The following is a 20,564-nucleotide window of genomic DNA, read 5'->3' as shown; positions in this document are numbered from 1 at the left end:
TGCAGTTGTGTTTCACAGCACTAGAGACTGGGAATGCTCTCATGTACATGACAGAAATGGAACTCAAAGTGGGGGATTATATAGCATGTGAATATATTTATTTCTGAGAAAACTGATCAGCTTTATCTCATGCTTTTTAGGGAAAGAAAATTGGGGAAAAAATTGTCTCTTCTTTATTCTTGGCCATCACATGGAAACTTAAAAAATTTTTCAGATGTATTCGGCGATCCCAGGAGGGAGTATGTTACACATAGCTGGGAAGACACGGTTTATTTTAAGTTCTGTACATAACAAAGACTGCTAAGCATAGATGGAAAAAAACATCAGTGCATAGATGATGTATTTCCTATCTGTAGTGACATAGGATGAAGACAATTCTTCCTAGAGGAAGAGATCATTACACTTTTCTCACAATTTTTGGATCACAGGAATGTCTATACTCTTAAATATCTTTGATATATAGTTTAATTAAAAATATATATACATTTTGGCTTTTATTTTCTTATTGTATAAAATTAATGCAGAAGAGGGGAAACTATACCTATAATCTTAATACCCCAAGTCAAATATTATTAGTAGTTTTCATTGGTTACCTTCTAACAGTTACATTATATACATCATTTCTTTACATTGTAATTTTTTTAACAGGTTGCAAAAAAATATCCAAAATATCTTTATTGATGACATATTTTGTCATGGAGAAATCCTTAATTAACAGAACACAGGAATACTGGAGATACTGGCATTTTAATTTAAATTTTAAAAAATCTCCGAAGTTGATATTTATGCATAGGATGTACTCTTGAATGTATGAAATGGGGCTGTATCTTTATGGTCATTGCCTTATCTCAAATTCAAATCATAGAACTCAAAATGTAGAATACTTGAAATATATATTTGTTTAAAAATTATAACACGTTAGAAGATAGCTTTACTCTGAATATCAAAACATTATATATACTATGTTAAACTAACTTGTTTGCCAAGTGCCAAATGTATTCACATTTATCTTTGTCCAGAAGTATTATATAATGAAAGATACACACACACACACACAAAATTAAGCATAATAAATGAAAGCCCATATTACACACTAGTTGTTTACTGTGGGAAGTATAGATGTAATTTAATCACACTTCTTCCACCTCAACAGCATTTCCAATGCTCTTTCCAGAGGTAAGACACATTCTATATCTGCTGATTTTTGTCTCCTTTGTGTTTTCTCGCCAGCGCACACACTCTCATTCTGGTTTCAACAATACTTTAACATGATGGGGGTACATCTAAACTATTAATCTTACCCTATTTCCACTGTTCTTCATCCTTTTTTAGTTTATATCCCATCTAAATGTGATTACCTACTATATACTCGAATTCTTTACCACATTCTAGTTTCATCATATCTTTTCTGGTACCTGAGTAAATCAGAATGTTCACTTTGTACATTCCTTCTCCCCTGCAAAATGAAATGACTGAAGAAAAATGCATAAGAATGCTGACTGGTCTTATTCGAAATTGATGAGAAACAATCTCGAGCAGGAGCTTTAGTGATGCTTTTTTAATAATGGCCAGTAATACCCAAAAAGTAGAAAGAATCCATCAACCAATGAATAATGAAACAAAATGTGCTATATCCATATAATGTACTATTACTCAGCCATTAAAAATAATGTAGTACTGGTATGATACATGGATGTATTGCACATGTCACATGCTTTATTTACAATAAACGTTCAGAGAGGCAAATCCATGGAGACAGAAGGTAGATTAGTGGTTGCTAAGACTGGGGGTGGGGACGTGGGAGGATATGAAAGAAATGGAAAGTGATTGTCAGTGGGTATGGGTTTCTTTTAAGATGATGAAAATATTCTGGAACTGGATATTGGTGAAGGTTGTACAATCTTTATAATACACTAAAACCCACATAATTGTGTACTTTAAATTGACAAATTTTATGGTATCTGAACTATGACTCAATAAAAATAAATGATTAAATAACTAAAAGGCCACCAGAGCATTCTGTTGCCCCACCTAGCATGCTTCCCAACACATAGCCTACCAAAGACACTGGGCTGATTCCAGCTAGAGGAGCCAGCTGTGCAGCAATTTCCTCTCTCTGCTCTATTCCTTCTCCCTCTCTGCATTTGAATCTGTAGTGATTTTTTCTCTGGACTTTAATTCCAGGTGTGTTCACACTTGGCCTTGAATATTTAAGATATGTTTGGGGCTGGGACCTTTGCAAGATGCTTGGTGAGCATTCTCTCTTATTCCTCACAGCAGGTCCCTGAGGTGGGTATCACGAGCCTTGTTTTAGAGAAGAGGAAATAACATGCCCAGGAGTACGTGCGAAGATGAGAGAAGGGCAGTGGAGAAGCTCTGGTCTGTCTGATTCCTGGGCTATATGTGCTATGGCCAACTCTACCAGTGAGGGGAACACGAAAGCATAGCACATGGCAGTGAACCGGTCCATGGCTGTCCAATAAGCCACTTTTGGCAGAGAGATCCGGGCACTGATGTTGAGGATTATCATAGTCAGCTTTGTAGTCATCCCAAACATGGTCCTGGCTGAGGCAAATTCTCAGTTCAGGTAAAAGGAGACTTCTGACAGGTCATAGTCATTATGCAAAGAAGGTAGGTCTGGATGACAAAGTACTTGATCTTTCTGTTCAGGTGGCAATGAACTATCATGATGGTATATGCACCTGTGCTGGTGCCGATGTTCTCCATGTCCACCGTCTGTCCCATTAGGTAGTACTGGTTCAGCCTGGAGCCGTCTTCTGCCATCACCACTATACTGTACATTAAATCTCCGTGACTTATTTTATAACCAAAACTTTGTACCTTTTGATCCCTTTCATTCATTTTGCCCAGGCCACCCCTAACCCCTCCTCCCCTCTTTTAACCACCAATCTCTTCTCTGTATCTATAAGACTGGTTTTGTTTTGTTCTGTTTGTTCATTTGTTTTGTTTTTTAGATTCCACACATAAAAGAAATCATACAGCATTTGTCTTTCTCTGTCTGACTTTTTCACTTAGCATAATACCCTCTAGATTCATCCTTGCAAATAACAAGAATTCATTTTTTATTATGGCCGAGTAATTTCCATTGTATATATATGCCCCATCTTCTTCATTCATTCATCAATGGACATTTAGATTGTTTCCATATCTTGACTATTGTAAATAATGCTACAATTAACACAGGGGTACGTATTTTTTTTCTTTTTAATGTTTTTTATTTTTTAATTACAATTGACATACAATGTTATATTAGTTTCAGGTATACAACATAGTGATTTGACATTTATATCTTATGAAATGATCACTCCAATAAATCTAGTACCCATCTGACACCTAGATTATAATATTATTGACAATGTTCTTTATGCTATACTTTAACCCTCATGACTATTTTGTAACTACCAATTTGTACTTCTTAATCCCTCCTCCTTTGTCACCCACCCTCTCAAACCCTCTCCCACATGACAATCTTCAAAATGTTCTCTGTATCTGTGAGTTTGTTTCTGTTTTGTTTGTTTATTTTGTTCCTTAGATTCCACATGTAAGTGAAATCATATGGCATTTGTCTTTCTCTGTCTGACTTACTCCACTCAAAACAATATCCTCTAGGTTCATCCATGTTATTGCAGACAGCAAGATTTCATTCTTTTTTTTTTTATAGCTGAGAAGTATTACATTGTATATATGAACTACCTCTTCTTTATCTATTCATCTATTGATGGACAACAGGTTGCCTCCCTCTGTATCTTGGCTATTGTAAATAATGTTACAATGAACATATGGATTCACAGGTCCCTTAGAAGTAGTGTTTTTGGTTTGTTCGAATAAATATCCAGAAGTTTGATTACAGGGTTCTTCTTAGTCTCTTGCTATAGCATCTGTTTTAAAGTTTATTTGTCTGATATAAGTATTGCTTCCCCAGTTTTTATTAATTTGTTTGTTTCCATTTTCATAAAATATTTTTAAAATTTATTTATTTTAATTAGTTTCAAGTATACAATACATTGGTTAGATATTTATATAGTTCATTAAAAGTTCCCCCAATTGCTCCCTCCCTCCCTTGAACCTCCACCAAACCAATGTATTAATGCTAACTGCATTCCCTATGCCACACTCCCCATCCCTATGACCATCATTCAGCTACTAATTTGTATTTCTTTAACCCTTGACCCCCATTCTCCTAGCCCCCCAAACCTCCCTCCTCTCTATCACCAAATTGTTCACTATATTTGTGAGTCTGTTTTTGATTAGTTTGTCTTTGTATTCCTTAGATTCCACATATAAGTGAAATCCTATAGTGTTTATCTTTCTCTGTCTGACTTAAATACCTTCCACCAAAGCAATATCTTTTTCCATCCCCTTCCTTTTAGTCTGTGTGTGTGTCTTTTAATCTGAAGTGAGTCTCTCATAGGCAGCATATGTAAGTGTCTTGTTTTCTTATCCTTTTGGCCACTCTATCTTTTGGTTGGAGAACTTAATTCTTTTCCATTTAAGGTACTTATTGGTAGGAATGTAGTTATTACCATTCTTTATTCCTGTTTTTGATACACGTTTTTTCTTCTTAAAGAAGTCCCTCCAACATTTCCTGTACTACTGAGTTGGTGGTGATAAATTCTTTTAGCTTATTTTTGTCTGGGAAGCTCTTTATCTGTCCTTCAACTCTAAATGATAGCTTCACAGGACAAAATATTCTTGGTTGTAGATCCTGGATCTTCATCATGTCGAATATTTTTTGCCAAGCCCTTCTGTCCTGCATAGTTTCTTTTGAGAAATCAGCTGCCAGTCTTATGAGTGTTCCCTTATAGGTAACTATCTTTTTCTCTTGCTGCTTTTAATATTCTTTCTTTGTAATTAACTTATGGCATTTTAATTATGATGTGTCTTGGTGTGGGCCTCTTTGGATCCCTGATTTTTGGAATTCTCTGAGTTTCCTGGGGTTTTATGTCCATTTCCTTCACCAAGTTAGGGAAGTTTTCCATCATTATTTCTTCAAACAGCTGTTAAACATCTTGATTTTCTTCAAATATACTGATCAGACAGATATTTGGACCCTTAATAGTATCCTGTATGCTCCTTAAATTATTTTTATAGTATTGGCATATTAACTCTTGCCATTCTGATTGAGTGTCCTTGGTTTTCCCGTCCTCTAGATAGGGCAATTGAACTTTTTCTTTATTCACTTTCTTTATTCTTTTGTTTATTCCATTTAATGTACTTCTCATCTCAGATAATGTGTTCTTCATTTCAGACTGGTTCCTTTTTATAATTTCCATTTTCATTTTTATGTTTTTTATCTCCTTGTTGAAATTCTTACTGAATTTATCTACACTTCCCAAAAGTTCATTGAGCATCTTTATAACCAGTGTTTTGAACTCTGCATCTGTCAGATTACTTGACTCCATTATATCTGAATCTCTGTTCTGTTCTCTCATACGGTTTCTGCTTCTTTGTCTTCCCATTTTGGCTGCCTTTCTGTGTCTGTTTCTATGTACTAAGCAAAGCTCCTAAGTCTCCTGGTCTTATTAGTGTGGAATTTTGAAGTAAGTGTCCAGGCTTGAGAGGGATTCATCTGCAGGCCAAATTTAGCCCAAGCTTCTACCCCTCCAGGGCCATCTGTTGAGATTCAGCAAGTGATCCACAGATGCTGTGCTTATAGTTGCCTCAAAAGGCAGCACCAGAAACTGAGGCCACCTGCCTCCAATGTAAGTCTAGCTGCTGCTCAGCAAGGAGCACCTGACTTTCTGAGAATCTACCTGGATATGGCTTGGGTAGGGCAGTGAGTTCAGGTAGGTGGGGTTTCAGGGAATCCTCTGAGTGGAGTGACCTCTGTTATCCAGTTTGATGATCTCATGGCTATTGTGCTGCTGTGTCCGTGCACTGGGAGCGGGGAGGGCCCAATAGGGAACAATGGATACCGCCAACACTTCTGTACAGAGAGAGTCTTGCCTTGGCCCTCACTCCGACAATGTCTCCCTGTAAGTCCCTGGTGCCCCCTGAGTGCAGACGAATCGGCACTGGTGCTCAGAGCGAGCAGGTCTGTCACAGTGAAAATCCACTTGCAGATGTGGCCCCTTTAAGAGGAGTTTGACCCTGTGACAGCGTCTGCCTCACTCAGCCTCTCGAGACCAAGCGTCCCTGCACCCTTTCCTCATCCTACTTTCTGCCGTTACAGAGTGCTTTTTAGGATTTCTCCCTAGTTGTATGGCTTGTTCATCAAGATCCCAGGAGATTTTTTCTTCCTACTTGCTCCTTGTTGCCATCACTATTTTGATTTGGTCACCAGAGAGATGAACAGAGCCTCTATTATCTATGCCATTTTTTTCAGCTCCTCCATAAAATATCTTTTTACATCCTTTTCAGTCTGTGTGTGTCTTTTGATCTGAAGTGGGTCTCCTGTAAACAACATATGTAGGGGTCTTGTTTTCTTATCCATACAGCCACACTGTCTTTTGTTTGGAGTGCTTAATCCATTTAAATTTAAGAAATTGTTATTCATATTTTTAATATTTTTTTCTTTTTCTTAAAGAAGACTCTACTGTTTTATATAAAACTGGTTTGGTGTTGATGAACTCCCTTAGGTTTTCTCATCTGAGATGCTCCTTATTTGTCCTTAAATTCTAAATGATAGCTTTGTTGAGTAGAGTAATCTTACTTTTCATCACTTTAAATATTTCATGCCAACCACTTTTGCTCCGCAAAGTTTCTGTTGAGAAATCAGCTGACAGTCTTATGGGAGCTCCCTTGTAGATAACTAATTAATTTTCTCTTGCTGCTTTTAAGATTCTCTCTTTGTTTTTGACCTTTGGTATTTTAATTACAATGTATCTTGGTGTGGGCCTCTCCGGGTTCATCTTGTTTGGGATTATCTGTACTTTCTAGGCTTGTATGTCTATCTATTTCCTTCACAAAGTTAGGAAAGTTTTCCAGTTTTCCATCATTATTTTTTCAAATAGGTTTTTAATTCTTTGCTCTCTCTCTTCTTCTGGTACTCCTGTGATGCAAATTTTGGTAAACTTGATGTTGTCCCCTTAAACTATCTTCATTTTTTTTTATTCTTTTTTCTTGTTGCTGTTTTAATTGGGTATCTTCTACTACCGTATCTTCTACATCACTGATTTGATCTTCTACATCACTGATTTGATCATCTGCTTCACCTAATCTACCTCCTAAGGTATTCTTCATTTCAGTCCTTGTATTCTTCATTTCTGACTGTTTTTTGTTTTGTTTTGTTTTGTTTTCTATCTCCATTTTTATGTTTTCTCTCTTTATTGATGTTCTCATTGAGTTCATCTACTCTTCCCCTAAGTTCACTGAGCACCCTTATAACCAGTGTTTTGAACTCTGCATCTGGTAGATTGCTCATCTCTATTTTGTTTAGTTCTTTTTCTGGAGCTCTGTTCTGTTCTTTCATTTAGTACATGTTTCTTTGTCTCCCCATTTTGGCTGCCTCCCTATGTTTATTTTATGTAGTGGGTAGAGCTGCTAGGTCTCCCAGTCTTAGTAGAGTGGCCTTATGTAGTAGGTGTCCTATGGGGCCTGGTGGTGCAATCTTCTTAGTCACTTGAGCTGGGTGTTCAAGGTATATTCCTTGTATGGGTCTTGTGTGCCCTTTTGTTGTAGTTGAGACTTGGTTGCTCTTTGAGCATCAATGGGAAAGACTTACCCTCATATTGATTGGTTTTAAAGATTGGCTGGTGACTACCATGGAGTTGTGCAGGAATTGATTGCACAGAGCAGGATTCACTTTAGCAGAGCTCTGGTGCTTGCCCAGTCTGCCCTCTGGGTGTGTTGTCCTCAGATGTAGCCCCAGGTGAAGGTCTGGCTCAGTCCAAAGTGACCACCAGGTATGCTGGCCCAAGGGCCTTCTAGGAGGGGCACCCCTATAGGTCAAGTCCAACCACAGCTTGTGCTCTGTCCAGGGTCATCTGGCACGGGCCACCAAGCAATCCACAGATGGCCACCACTTGAGCTGGGCTTGGAGGTACCTCGAGAAGCCAAGTGGTGAACCGAGGCTGGCTGTTGCTGTTACTGAGCAAGAGGTATGGGGCATGCTGAGGCCAGATGCTGATTGTTAGGGTTTTATAAACTTTTGAGATACTTTAGGAAAGTCTGCAGCAACAGCCAAGACAGGCCATTTACATGAAAAAAACCACCACTGGAAATGGCTTAGGTGGGCCTGCAATTTGGGTGAGGCGGTTCTCAGGAAATCACCAGGATGAGACCACTAGGTTTCTGGAGACACAGATATGGTGGCTCCTTGCGTCAGGATGCCAGGAGTGAGGAGGGCTCAACAAAGAAACAATGGTATCTACCAGTACTTCTGTCTGGGAGAAAACTGCCCCTCCAACACTTACCCTGAATCCACACAATTCAGATTCTCCCCTTATATCCCCGGTGCCTTTAGAGCTGATGTCCTAGCGCTGAAGCTCAGAGTGAGTGAGTCTATCAGCAGGTAAGACTGTGCATGGGCCTTTTAAGAGAAATGCCTGGATCTCCCACAGCCCTGTACCTCACTCAGCCACAATCTCCACCGGTTTTCCCACAGCCAGATTTTGTGGGGACTTCTCTTCCCAACAGTGGAACCCTGGGCTGGGAGGTGGCTTCTTCTGTATGTGCTTAGTTGTAGGACTTTTGTCCAGCTAGACTTTAAATAATTTTCAATAATGATCGTTCTGTATTTTAGTTGTATTTTTGATGTGGTTGGGAAAGGAGGCAAGCACAGTATTTACTTACTACACCGTCTTAACCGGAATCTGGGTACATATATCTTTTTGAATTACTGTTCTTGTTTTCTTCAGATAAATATGCACCCAGAAGTGGAACTTAACTTTCTACTCTTACTATTTCTAACCTTCTATTTTAGATATGAATAATAGTTGCTCAATTAAGACATCTTGCTATTATTTTCTTTAATTATAAGCTTAAATAGCATTAACGTACAGTTGTATTATACCCTATATTCTTTATATAAAATTATATTTTTTGTTTCATAATATATAAATTTTAAGGTCTTTGTTTACCTTTCTTCTTACTCCAGAAGATAAATTAAACTATTTATTTGAAAGCACGCAGAATGTGTTTTCTTTTTTTATTCATAAATCTAGGTTGATATATATATTTTAAATATAGATGTTTTTCTCATTTCATTTATGTATTTTGGTTCATTTTATATTCATTCTTTGAAATATGGTTCCTCAATTCGCTCAAGATTAATCTGTTTGTATCAATGTATTATATTTCTTTTGGTTTCTTATTCAGGAATATCACAATTATTATATCTATTCTTTATTCTTTATGTATGATAACCTCTTGGAAATAGTTCATGTATTTGCCATTTTTCTTTCTTTTGAGGGGACGATGTCTTCTTCAATTATTTACTATGTACTATGGATACCACAACTTCCTAAAATATTTAATGATCTAATACAAAATTAAAATAAGTTAATTGTTTATTATCTCATTTAAACATGTATTCATGTCTCGTATCATTAACATGTTGTTTTATTCCTTCTGTCACCATATTTTTATTTCTTACTTTACAGGGTTTATGTTTATTTACATACATTTTATTGAAAACCAAAAACATATGACTCAGAATTATTACTGCTTTATTTAACAAGATTTTTTCCCCAAATTATTTCCTACCTCTGCATATTAAATGATATTGTCTTTTCCTTTTTTTATAGTGAGATGTTTTCTTGGGTTTGTTCTTCTTTGACAATGAATCTGTTCAAAATTAGAGAATGAAGTGTCTCTCTCTGTCTACTTGGTTCTTTTTAAAAATCATCTTATTGGTTCTCAGTCTTTTTTTATTGTTTATTGGGGTAACATTGGTTAATACGATTATATAATTTTCAGATGTACATTGTAATTGGACATCTATATTTCTATTGTATGATTACCACCCAAAGTCCAGTTTTCTTCAGCTACCATATATTTGATCCCCTTTATCCACTTTACCCTTCCCCTACCCCCAATATTTGACCCCATCTACCTCTCCCCTCCTCCTCTGCCCCCTACCCTCTGGTAACTACTAGTCCATTGTCCATGTCCCTAAGTCTCTGTTGGTCCTGTTAATTTGTTGCTTTTAGGTTTATATCCCACATATAAAGGTTCTCAGTCTTAAAAGCTGATTAAAGAAAATTTGAGAAATCAGAGAAAAAAATTTTTTTAATTTTTATTATGGTCACATTGGTTAAAAAAATCCAGTAAGTTTCAGGTGTACAATTAACAGTAAGGCATATGTATGTATGTGTATATATACATTACATACACATATATATGTATGTATGTGTGTATATCTATATATTGCATTGTATGTTCACTGCCCATAGTTAGATTTCTTTCTGTCACCACATATTTGACCCCTTTTACCCCATCTACCTCCTCCTTATCCCCTCCTTCCCCACCCTCTGGTAACCACTAGTCTATTGTCCATGTCCATGAGTCTGTTTGTCCTGTTCATTAGTTGCTTTTAGGTTTATATCCCACATATAAGTGATATCATGTGGTTTTCAACTTTTTCTGTCTGGCTTATTTTGCTTAGCATGATTATCTCAGGGTGCCCGATCTCTATTGATGCAGCATCTTGAAAGAGGATGAAGGTATGTGGACAGTGGATAGGCAAAGAGTGAAGAAAAATCTGAAGTCTCTGTTTTAGGAGTCAGTTTCTCGTATGCCAGTTTTGTGTTTGGCTTATACTTTATTTCAGGAATATGTAAGTCTCCATCTTTGTTTACCTCACTAATATTGTAATAAACCTTCTAATATGTAGATTTTCTGTATGATGATATTCATTATAACCTTAAAACTTCCAGATTTGTTGCTTTCGAATACCATTGATCAAAATCAGGAAGACATTTAAATTGTTCATTATTCAATGTAATTATTACTGAGATTCTAAGACGTCTCAGGCATTGTCTTATACATTATTGATACAAGTATAAATAAGACACAGGTCTCGTACTCAAGATACTTACAGTAGCCAATTACAAAACGCAGTCAGATTATTCTTTTATGTATTCTATTTTGGAACTTCAACCTTCAGTTGGGTAAAACTCAATTGGGTGAAATCATTAAAATGTGTGCCTCTGGAAAGATGTTTTCTATTTAAGTACTGATCACATTTTTGCTTCCAAAAAAAATATATTTGTGAATATCCTAATTTTTATCTATATTTTTTGTACATTCTTTCCTATACAAATTCATTTTTATAGTCTATGGTATGCACTGTATTTTTTTTTTGTTGCTGTTATTGGTATTATATGATTTTTATGTTAAACAATTTTTCAGAGAAAGTGGACAAAAATAGATGTGATTCCAAATTTGTCGAAAAATATAGATTCACAAACAAATATCAGAAAATGATATGTAGCCAGAATTACAGCTATGGGTTGAGTTAGCAGTTTGAGAACATTGGTATGTGACATGGTCCTTGAAAGTTCCCTGGCATTGTGTAGTTTTCTGCAATTTAAAAAAAAAAAATGTCTATGTGTTGCCAGAGAGAAATCTCTAAGTTTAAACAGATAGGCCAAAAACAGAGGAATAATTTCAAATAGGAAATAATTTGAAATCTCAGCATAAGGAAGTTTTACTCCTATATGAGTAGCAAACTAAAGTTTTTAATTATTTATGATTTGTTAAATACCAACCTGAATTATGAGTATCTAAAATTTAAAGTTTTTTTTCAGATAAAGATATTTGTAGAAGATATAACTTTTCACCATAGCCATGTTGCTACATTGAACCAACCTAAAATCTCTATATAAGTAGCCACTAATGATCAAGATTTGGGGGGGAGAAAAATATTTTTAGAACATGGTCACGGATTTGTTTGTTTTTCACTCCATAGACAATGGGATTGTGAAAAGGTGAGACTAAAAGGTAAAAGTTTGATAAAAGGATATGAACATATGGTGGTATGTGAGAACCAAACCTATGTGTGAAGAAAGAGAAGAAGGTAAGGAGGTAGAACTGTAGGAAGACACAAATGTGGGTAATGCATGTATTAAAAGTCTTGAATCGTGCCTCCTTCTGGGACTGTTTAAAGATAGTGATAAAGATTTGAACATAGGACAAAGTGATAAAGATTATATCAAACCCTAAGACAGTGAAGGCAACAAATAGACCATATATTTTGTTGACTCAGATATCTTCAGTGGCTAGTTTCACAATGGCCATGTGCTCACAATAAGAGTGGGAGATAACTATGGTTCGGTAGAGTTTAAGATGACATTTGATAAGTACCAGGCATGGTACTTATCAAGAATGGCAGCCCTGAGTGTCACCTCAACTCCAATGTAAGTCAAGAGTTGTTGGGAAAAGAGAGTGGCATGTCTCAAGGAGTCACAGATGGCCACATAGCAATCTAGGGCCATCGCCAATAGGACACCTGATTCAATTGCCTGAAAGGAGTGAATAAGCCACATTTGCAGAAGACAGGCTTCAAAAGAAATATCTGGCAAATTAAACCAGAAGATGCCTAACATTTTGGGAAGAATACAAGTGCTAAGTGCAATGTCTGTCGCCCCTAACATGGCCAAAAAAATATACATGGGTTTATGGAGGCTGTTTTCATATTTGATTATAACTAAAATTAGGGAATTTCCAATCACAGCACTGAGGTACATGATAAAAAATGGAATCTCAATCCAACACTGCATTGACTCCAGGCCAGGAATCCCGACAAAAGTTAGTACAGAGGGCGTGAAGACTGAGCCATTGAATATGAGCGTGGTGATTTGACCAGTAGAATCACGTAGTAGTATGGCTGTTTCATCTTTCATCACCTGCCAAAACTTTATAAATTAAAATTTTTTTTAATTAATTTCTTTTAATAAAATATACTTTAATTATAGTAGGAATATACCATCTTATCTTTTCTTTCAAACTACTCCTAATTTTCTCTTTTTGCAAAGTCATTGAGAGTCCACCATCAAATTCTGTTTCTTCATGTCTTAATCATTTTCAATGAGCAAAATTAATTGGATTGGATGGCTTCTTTCCGGTCCATGACTAATGGGCCAAACCAATTCCCTTTATTTTGTATTTGCTAATCAGCAGTGCTTTGGGGTAACCTCCTAATTGGAATCAAGGGAAAAAAGTTTGATGAAGGGTAATGATATTTCAGAACTAGACTCCACCTCAGCTAGACATATAGGATTCACAGTAATGGTAGACCATTCTGGTTGATTATAATCAGAAGACTTGTTTAACATATTTTTCAGTTTCGCAGCTCACTTTTTTTCTCAGGCTAGTCTCTTCATAGTCTGGCCCCTCTATAATAAACTTTCTCAACACACTTCCAACCTAACTTTTTAAACTTGCTGTATTTTCCCAAAACACAACCACACGTCTTACAACTTTTCTTACTTATATTCTGAGAAAACAAATTTATTCTTTTTGAATCCATGGCTCTTACCTTAGCAGTTCCTTTCAGAGCTTGTTCTCAATATGCCTTATTTGTGCACCTCATATTTGATCTCAAGTGCCAATTGATGTCATCTTTTTTGTCTCCCTATCAATAACCATTATTATATCCCCGAGCCTGAACAGTTATTTATTCTTAAGTATTTGTAATAACACAAGTTTTTATGATATATAATGTTTTCTTTACTTATAGCCTTATGTATTGGTGAAATTTTTTCTCCATGCATCATTTTTTATAGGATTAGATTCACTCTTTATGTCTCTGCCTTCCACTGGTTGCTTCAACACATAACACTATTTGCCTCAAGAGCCTGCTATGAGTGGCATTGCTTTATCCCAAAGGCCTTTGCAATTTTCCTGACTGCTGCTTTCCTACAAACTGTATTTAATTTTCTTCAAGAAAATATTTTCACTGGAGTACATGAGAAATATTAATTTACAAATTATACTATTTTCTTTTCTTATTTGCAAAGATCATTTTCTTAAACTATTTAAACAAAGTATAAAACAGTTAAAGATAGTAAGGAAGGCCTAAATCAACATATTGAGAACAAGAAAATATCACAATCATGTCCTCTCCATCATCTTTCAAGTATTTTCTAATGATTTTTAATATGCATTAATTAAATATACACCGTTTGCAAGAAGTAGTTGGGGAACAAAGATACTTTTATTTATTTTATACTTATGAAGCATCTACATTGCGCTGAGTGCTTAGAATTCAAAAAGTAGCATCTATCATGTATTTAATGTGTATTATGTCGTTCAACTTAAGATTTTTAAACATTTAGATTATTTTATTTTCCTCAGTTTATGACATCACCATAATTACTCTATTACATTAATGAAAAACTAAGACTTGTTATAGGTAAATCTACTTGCATACAAATTCCATGGCATAATAATCCATCCAAAAAGAACAAAAATAGTGTCCTCTCAGATTTTATAATTCAGTAAGGAGATTATACATACATATATATATATGTATGTATGTATAATCTACATATATATATATGTATGTATAATCACACACACACATATATATATACATACACACACGTGCATACATATATGTATGTATACATGTGTATTTGTGTGTGTGTATGTGTGTGTATATATATATATATATATACATGTGTATGTGTGTGTTTATATACACACACACATCAATGTATAAATAAATCAGGTTGAGTTGTATAAAAATGTACTACCAAAGATTTTAATCAGTTTGTGCATTTTCAGATTCTGAAGGAAACAACCTCTATACTACCTTCTTAATTCACCAAATAGGTATAATACATACATTATAATACACATTTATTAGATGATACATGTCTGATATAGGACCACATTTGTAACATCATATGATCTATATACTTGCCAACAATCTCTGTGATTTGGATCAAAAATGTATGCTACTGGCTTTACTAGGAACATTAATTTGAGAAATTAAACATGGCCACACACAGTAACATTTGACCTAGAGAACCCTTGGAGAATAACAAGGAAGCTGAAGCTCTACAGAAGTATATAATATAAATGATCGGAGGAAGGTGAGCAAAAAGAGAAGGAGGAAGCAAGTAAATCAGCAGGTAAATAAAATAGAAAAGCATGTCTTCAGTCTAAAGGACCATATATCACATATATCATATTACTTTTCTTCATGATAGATTTACATTTCCAACTTCATGAGACCTAATTGATATTCTTCTAGGGCAGAGTTTCTTAATCTCAGCACAACTGTCATTTTAGGTTAAATATTTTTTTGTGGGGGGTTATTGTCTATATTGTAGGAAGTTTAGCATTATTCATGATTCCTACACATTAAATGCATTTTGCCTTTTAAAAATTCAATCTGCAAGTAGCTTGAAGGGTATGAAAACTAGGCATATGGAGATTAAGTTGAAAAGATATGTGTGATAGTTCAGATAGGATATTTTGAATTTGGCAATATAAGAGGAATATCAAGGAAGCAATATCTATATGACTCACTGACTTGATGTAGGGGAAATTGAGAAAGATGCGGATAAAGAAATTATGTTCTCAGGTTGAGAGTTACAGCACTGGATGACGAAAGGCAAAGTGGAAGCACTATTATATAGATGTTTAGAAGATGGAAGAAAAATATCTTAAACCCTTGAAATTTATAGGCCCAAGAAAGAATCATAGGTCTGACATATAATAAATCCTGAACTGTTAGTATAACTTACAGCTCTAATTCTGACTCAGGCTGATTCCCAGAATCTAAAAAATTTAGGAAATTTAGGGCCTAAATTCACCATCCCTACAATCTTAGGAAATCTCATTCCTCTATAAAATCTCTGACACTTACCCTTTGATCTCGGCCTCAAGGCCTCCAGTGGTAGAGAACTCTTATGTTTTCTGAGATAACTTGCCATATTTCAGGACAGTTCCAAATGCCAAATAGGTCTTCTTTCTATTGAGGCTCAACTTGCCTCCCTCTTAATTTCTCAGTAATGGAATACGGTTCCAAGTTCCAGTGATAGACATCAGCCATGGGTCATGGCAGTTAATGCACAGGACTTAAGTCAGTCAAAAGAGTTTAAAATCAGGATGCTATTATTTAGCTTCGCATGCTCTTCAACCAGTTATAAAACTTCTATGTCTCAATTATCCTCATTGCTAAAATAAAGTTAATGGATAAAAATATAATAATAGGTTACTGAGATTGAATACATAATCCATCTAAAATATTTATAAAGATACTTAAAATGAATTGAAATGTCAATTAATGCCAGCTACTAATCCACAGACACTTATCCTTTCCTTTCCATAAATGCTTTCACATATTTGATGAGTATTGCACATAAATGATCATTTTTCTGAATATCTTGAAGGATATTATTTCACCTGAATCTTTCCCAGTTTAAACATGTATAATTTCCTGACCTGTTAACAAAAAAGCTTTCCATTCATTTATCCGTTCAGATATCATTCTCTCGAGGGCCTCCTATTTATCAATCTTGCTTTAAAATGTGTCATTCAGAGTGCATTAATTGACTTAGAAATATTTTGAAAAGCATGAGACAAATCTTTCTAGTGTTTGATCATTCAACTACTGTAAAATTCTATTGCTTTTTTAATGTCCTGGCAAAGAGGATATGTGTTCTCCTTGAAACTAATCCTCCATTTCCCCAAACCCAGTGCAGAATCTCAACCCCAAAGACTTACCAGGAATTATCTGTGGTAATACATGTAAAAGCCATAGAGTGGAGATCTTTTTGACGTTTTGAGTTAAGGATGACAGTTCTGTACTATAGGAGGCACCTGGAGGGTTGGTTTTTACCAATCTCTAGTGAGCTTTTAGGTTCACCTGGGACAAAGGTGAAAAAAGAGGTAGAATATGGTTCAGAACTTAGAAGATCCATTTTCTAATTATGGTTCTTCATATTAAAGCAATTCTCAAATGCTGCTTTCTCTTTAGGACTGGGAACAAAATAATCACCCTTCTAAATATTCCTAAGAGAAGACAGTGCCCTAGGACAATACAAAACAAGTCAGTGACACTTATTTACATAAAAAAAGAGCCAATACAGAAAAATAAAAACATTTTGAAATATTGAGACTAGTTAGTGTAGGTATGATAATAGAAAAATAAAAGGAATCTTTCTGTAATCTAATTCCAGTTGGAGAAGCGCTGATTTCTTACTTAGGCTCATAAAGGGGGCTAACTGGAAAGTTTACCTTAAAGCCTCAATCACCTTTATTGTCTAAGCTTCTACCACATGAATTTTGGTGACACAAATCTTTCCTGTATCCAAACCAGCTCTCATCAAATTAATTCTGATGAAATAATATGTATTTTCAAAAAAATTAGAGCCAGTCACAATATCTATACTAGCTTCTGAGCTGGGAACTATTATTCGTGGCAAATATTTACTTAGTTGAAAAGAAAAAGGTTTGTGCCTTAGAAATGGAACGTTAAGCTTTGGTATCAAGAAGAGGAAAAATAGTCTCCCATTTCCTTCATAGTATAAGAAGTATTCAAAGACACATTAATTACATCTGCTTGGGCAATATGATGACCTTACTTATAGTCACATCGTTTTTGTCATTAGATCTGGCCCTATTTAATAAACCTGTTCTTTTTGCTTTAAAAGACTATCTGACCCCATCTTGTCATTAAACTGTTCTAAAATTATATTCATTCTAAGAAAATTAATGGTATAAACTTTAGGGCGATTATTCACTGGAGCCAGCTCATACTGGCCCATGACCACTGTATGTATCTTTTCCCAGGTCTGCACTCAGTGACCTCACGTTGGCAGGTTGAAATTAGCCAGAGTTTGGGTACTTTCACCAGAAAAATGAACAAACAATGTATATCAGATTGCTGCCACCCACCAAAGTAACAGCAGATGAAATGAAATATTTTCAGGGAAAGTAAGATGAATGCTTTTCAGATAGAATATGAAGTAGACACATGTGAGGTCAGCGGGCTCTGAAATCTGTACACTACTCCTCATATAGAATGTAACTAAAAATTAGACCTGTTGAATAACTCCCAGGATACTTTTGATATGTACAAAAAATGTTTAAACCTCAATGAATCATAATGTTATTGAATGTTGGGACAAAAAAAAATTTAGATTCTATTTAAAACCTGTTAGAACAATAGGAGAATAAAATGTTTTAGAAAAGATGTGACTCCTTATTTTGGTAAAGGTATAGTTCCTCAGAACTCCTAATATTAAATAAAATAATTATCTTCATAAGCATTTTAATGGAAATGTAATAGGAAATTATATTTTATTGTGAAATGTAATAGGAAATATAAACAGTAAATTTTTAGAAGAGACTGCACATTTTTCAGAAAAAAAACAAAAACAAATCATTTCATTAAAAAAAAAAGAACTGAGTTCACAATGAATGTTGAATAGCTTTTCCCATTATGGATGAGTGATAAAATTCATCAAGAGAAGAAATGTTTAAATAAAATATGGAAAATATAAAATAGAAGGGCCAGGCCATGCCTATATTATTTGTGTAATTGTTCGAATTAAGATGGGAGTCACTACGGGGAAGAGAGAGGGTTTATGAAAAAGCTTATTTGGCCAGAGTCTTCCCTGCCATGTGTTAGAGTAGACTGAGGTACATCTATGCAATGGAATTTCATTCAGGCATAAACAGAAATGAAGTTTTGATTTATGCTACAACATGGATGAACCTTGAAAACTATATACTCTTGGAAAGAAGCTAGATATAACAGGCATGTATTATATGATTCCAGTTACATGAAATGTCCAGAATTGAGCCAGAGGGTTGATTAGTGGTTACTGTAGACTGGGGACAAGACAGAATGGGGAGTGACTGCTAATAGGATGAAATATTTATATTGGGTGATGAAAATGTTGTGGAATTAGTAGTGATGGTTGCACAATTTTTTTGTATGTTATTTTAGGTTCACATCTTTTGTCAGAATATACACAAACACACATATACATAAATACAGACATACATATATGTAGCACATAATAATAATCTCGGTTATTAATTCTCTCAAAATTATACTTCTGTTGAAGTTAAAATTGTTAAAAGCATGGTATCTTATAGCTTTATTGGTCCTCATAAGAAAATCTTTTCCTAACCCCAAATCATGTAGAAATTCTATTTTTTTTTTCTTTGCCGAAGCTTTATATTTAGTTTCTATACTTCACTTCATTACTATTTTGTATGATATGTAATAGAAGATAAAAATATATACATACCAATTTTTACTAGTTGTTACAGTTCTATTTCTTTTTTTTTTTTCATTTTTTTTAAGTATACAGTACAGTGGTTAGACATTTATATAGTTTATAAAATGATCCCCCAAATCGCTCCTTCACTCCTCTGGTTTTCCACCTAGCTAATATATTAATGCTAACTGCATTCCTTATGCCATGCTCCCCATCTCCATGAGCATCTATCAACTACTAATTTGTACTTCTTTAACCCTTCACCTCTTTCTCCCAGGCCCCAACACCCCCTCCCCTCTGTCTGTCACCAAATTGTCTTCTATATTTATGAGTCTGTTTTTGATTAGTTTGTTCTTTTTGTTCCTTAGATTCCATATATAACTGAAATCACATGGTATTTATCTCTCTGTGTCTGACTTATTTCACTCAGCATAATAACTTCTAGGTCCATCCATGTTGTCACAAATGGTAGAATCTCATTTTTTTTTAATGGCTGAGTAATATTCCATTGTATGTTTGAATCATAATTTCTTTATTTAATTATCTGTTGATTGGCATTTATGTTACTTCCATATCATTGTAAATTGTGCTGCCATGAATATTGGGGTGCATAGATCTTTACCAATTATTGTTTTGGTTTTCTTTGGATAAATACCTAGAAGTGCAATTGCTGAGTCAAAGGTATATCAATTTTTAATTTTTTTAGAAACCTCCAGACTGATTTCCATAATGGCTGTACCAATTTGCAATCCCAACAACAATGTATGGCCTTTATTGTGTTGAGGTATGTTCCCTCTATTCCCACGTTGCTGAGAGTTTTTATCATAAATGGATGTTGGATTTCGTCAAATGCTTTTTCTGCATCTGTTGATATGATCATATGGTTTTTATCTTTCGATTTGTTAATGTGGTGTATCACGTTAATTGATTTATGGATACTGTACCAACCTTGAATTCCAGAAATAAATCCAACTTGATCATGGTGTATGATATTTTTAATGTATTGCTGAATTTGGTTTGCTAATATTTTGTTGAGGATTTTTACATCAATATTCATAAGATATATTGGCCTATAGTTTTCTTTTTTTGTAATGTCTTTGGTTTTCAAATAAAGGTAATGGTGGCCTCATAAAATCAGTTAGGGAGCCTTCTCTCTTCTTGAATTTTTTGGAATAGTTTGAGAAGAAAAGGTGTTAATTCTTTGAATGTTTGGTAAAATTTGCCTATGAAGCCATCTGGTCCAGGACTTTTGTTTTGGGGGAGGTTTTTGATTACTGATTCTATTTCATTGTGGTAATCAGCCAGTTCAGATTTTCTGTTTCTTCTTGACTAAATTTTGGGAGAGTATATGTTTCTAGGAATGTGTCCATTTCTTCCAGATTGTCCAATTTGTTGGCACATGATTGCTCGTAGTAT

The 20,564-nt window shown here is 34.9% G+C and overlaps 1 protein-coding gene across 1 annotated transcript; it reads right to left on the bottom strand.

Annotated features, from left to right (window-relative positions):
• Positions 1–11,796: 11,796 nt before the first annotated feature.
• LOC120590482 (olfactory receptor 52A5-like) lies at positions 11,797–12,806 on the bottom strand. Its single transcript, XM_039848293.1, is given in 2 exon segments — positions 11,797–12,279; positions 12,282–12,806. Coding segments are annotated over 2 exon segments (1,008 nt in total).
• Positions 12,807–20,564: the final 7,758 nt, after the last annotated feature.

The sequence above is a fragment of the Pteropus medius genome, unplaced genomic scaffold (assembly GCF_902729225.1).
Source record: "Pteropus medius unplaced genomic scaffold, Ma_sr-lr_union100, whole genome shotgun sequence".
NCBI lineage: Eukaryota > Metazoa > Chordata > Mammalia > Chiroptera > Pteropodidae > Pteropus > Pteropus medius.
This window is presented reverse-complemented; position numbering and strand designations above follow the sequence as displayed.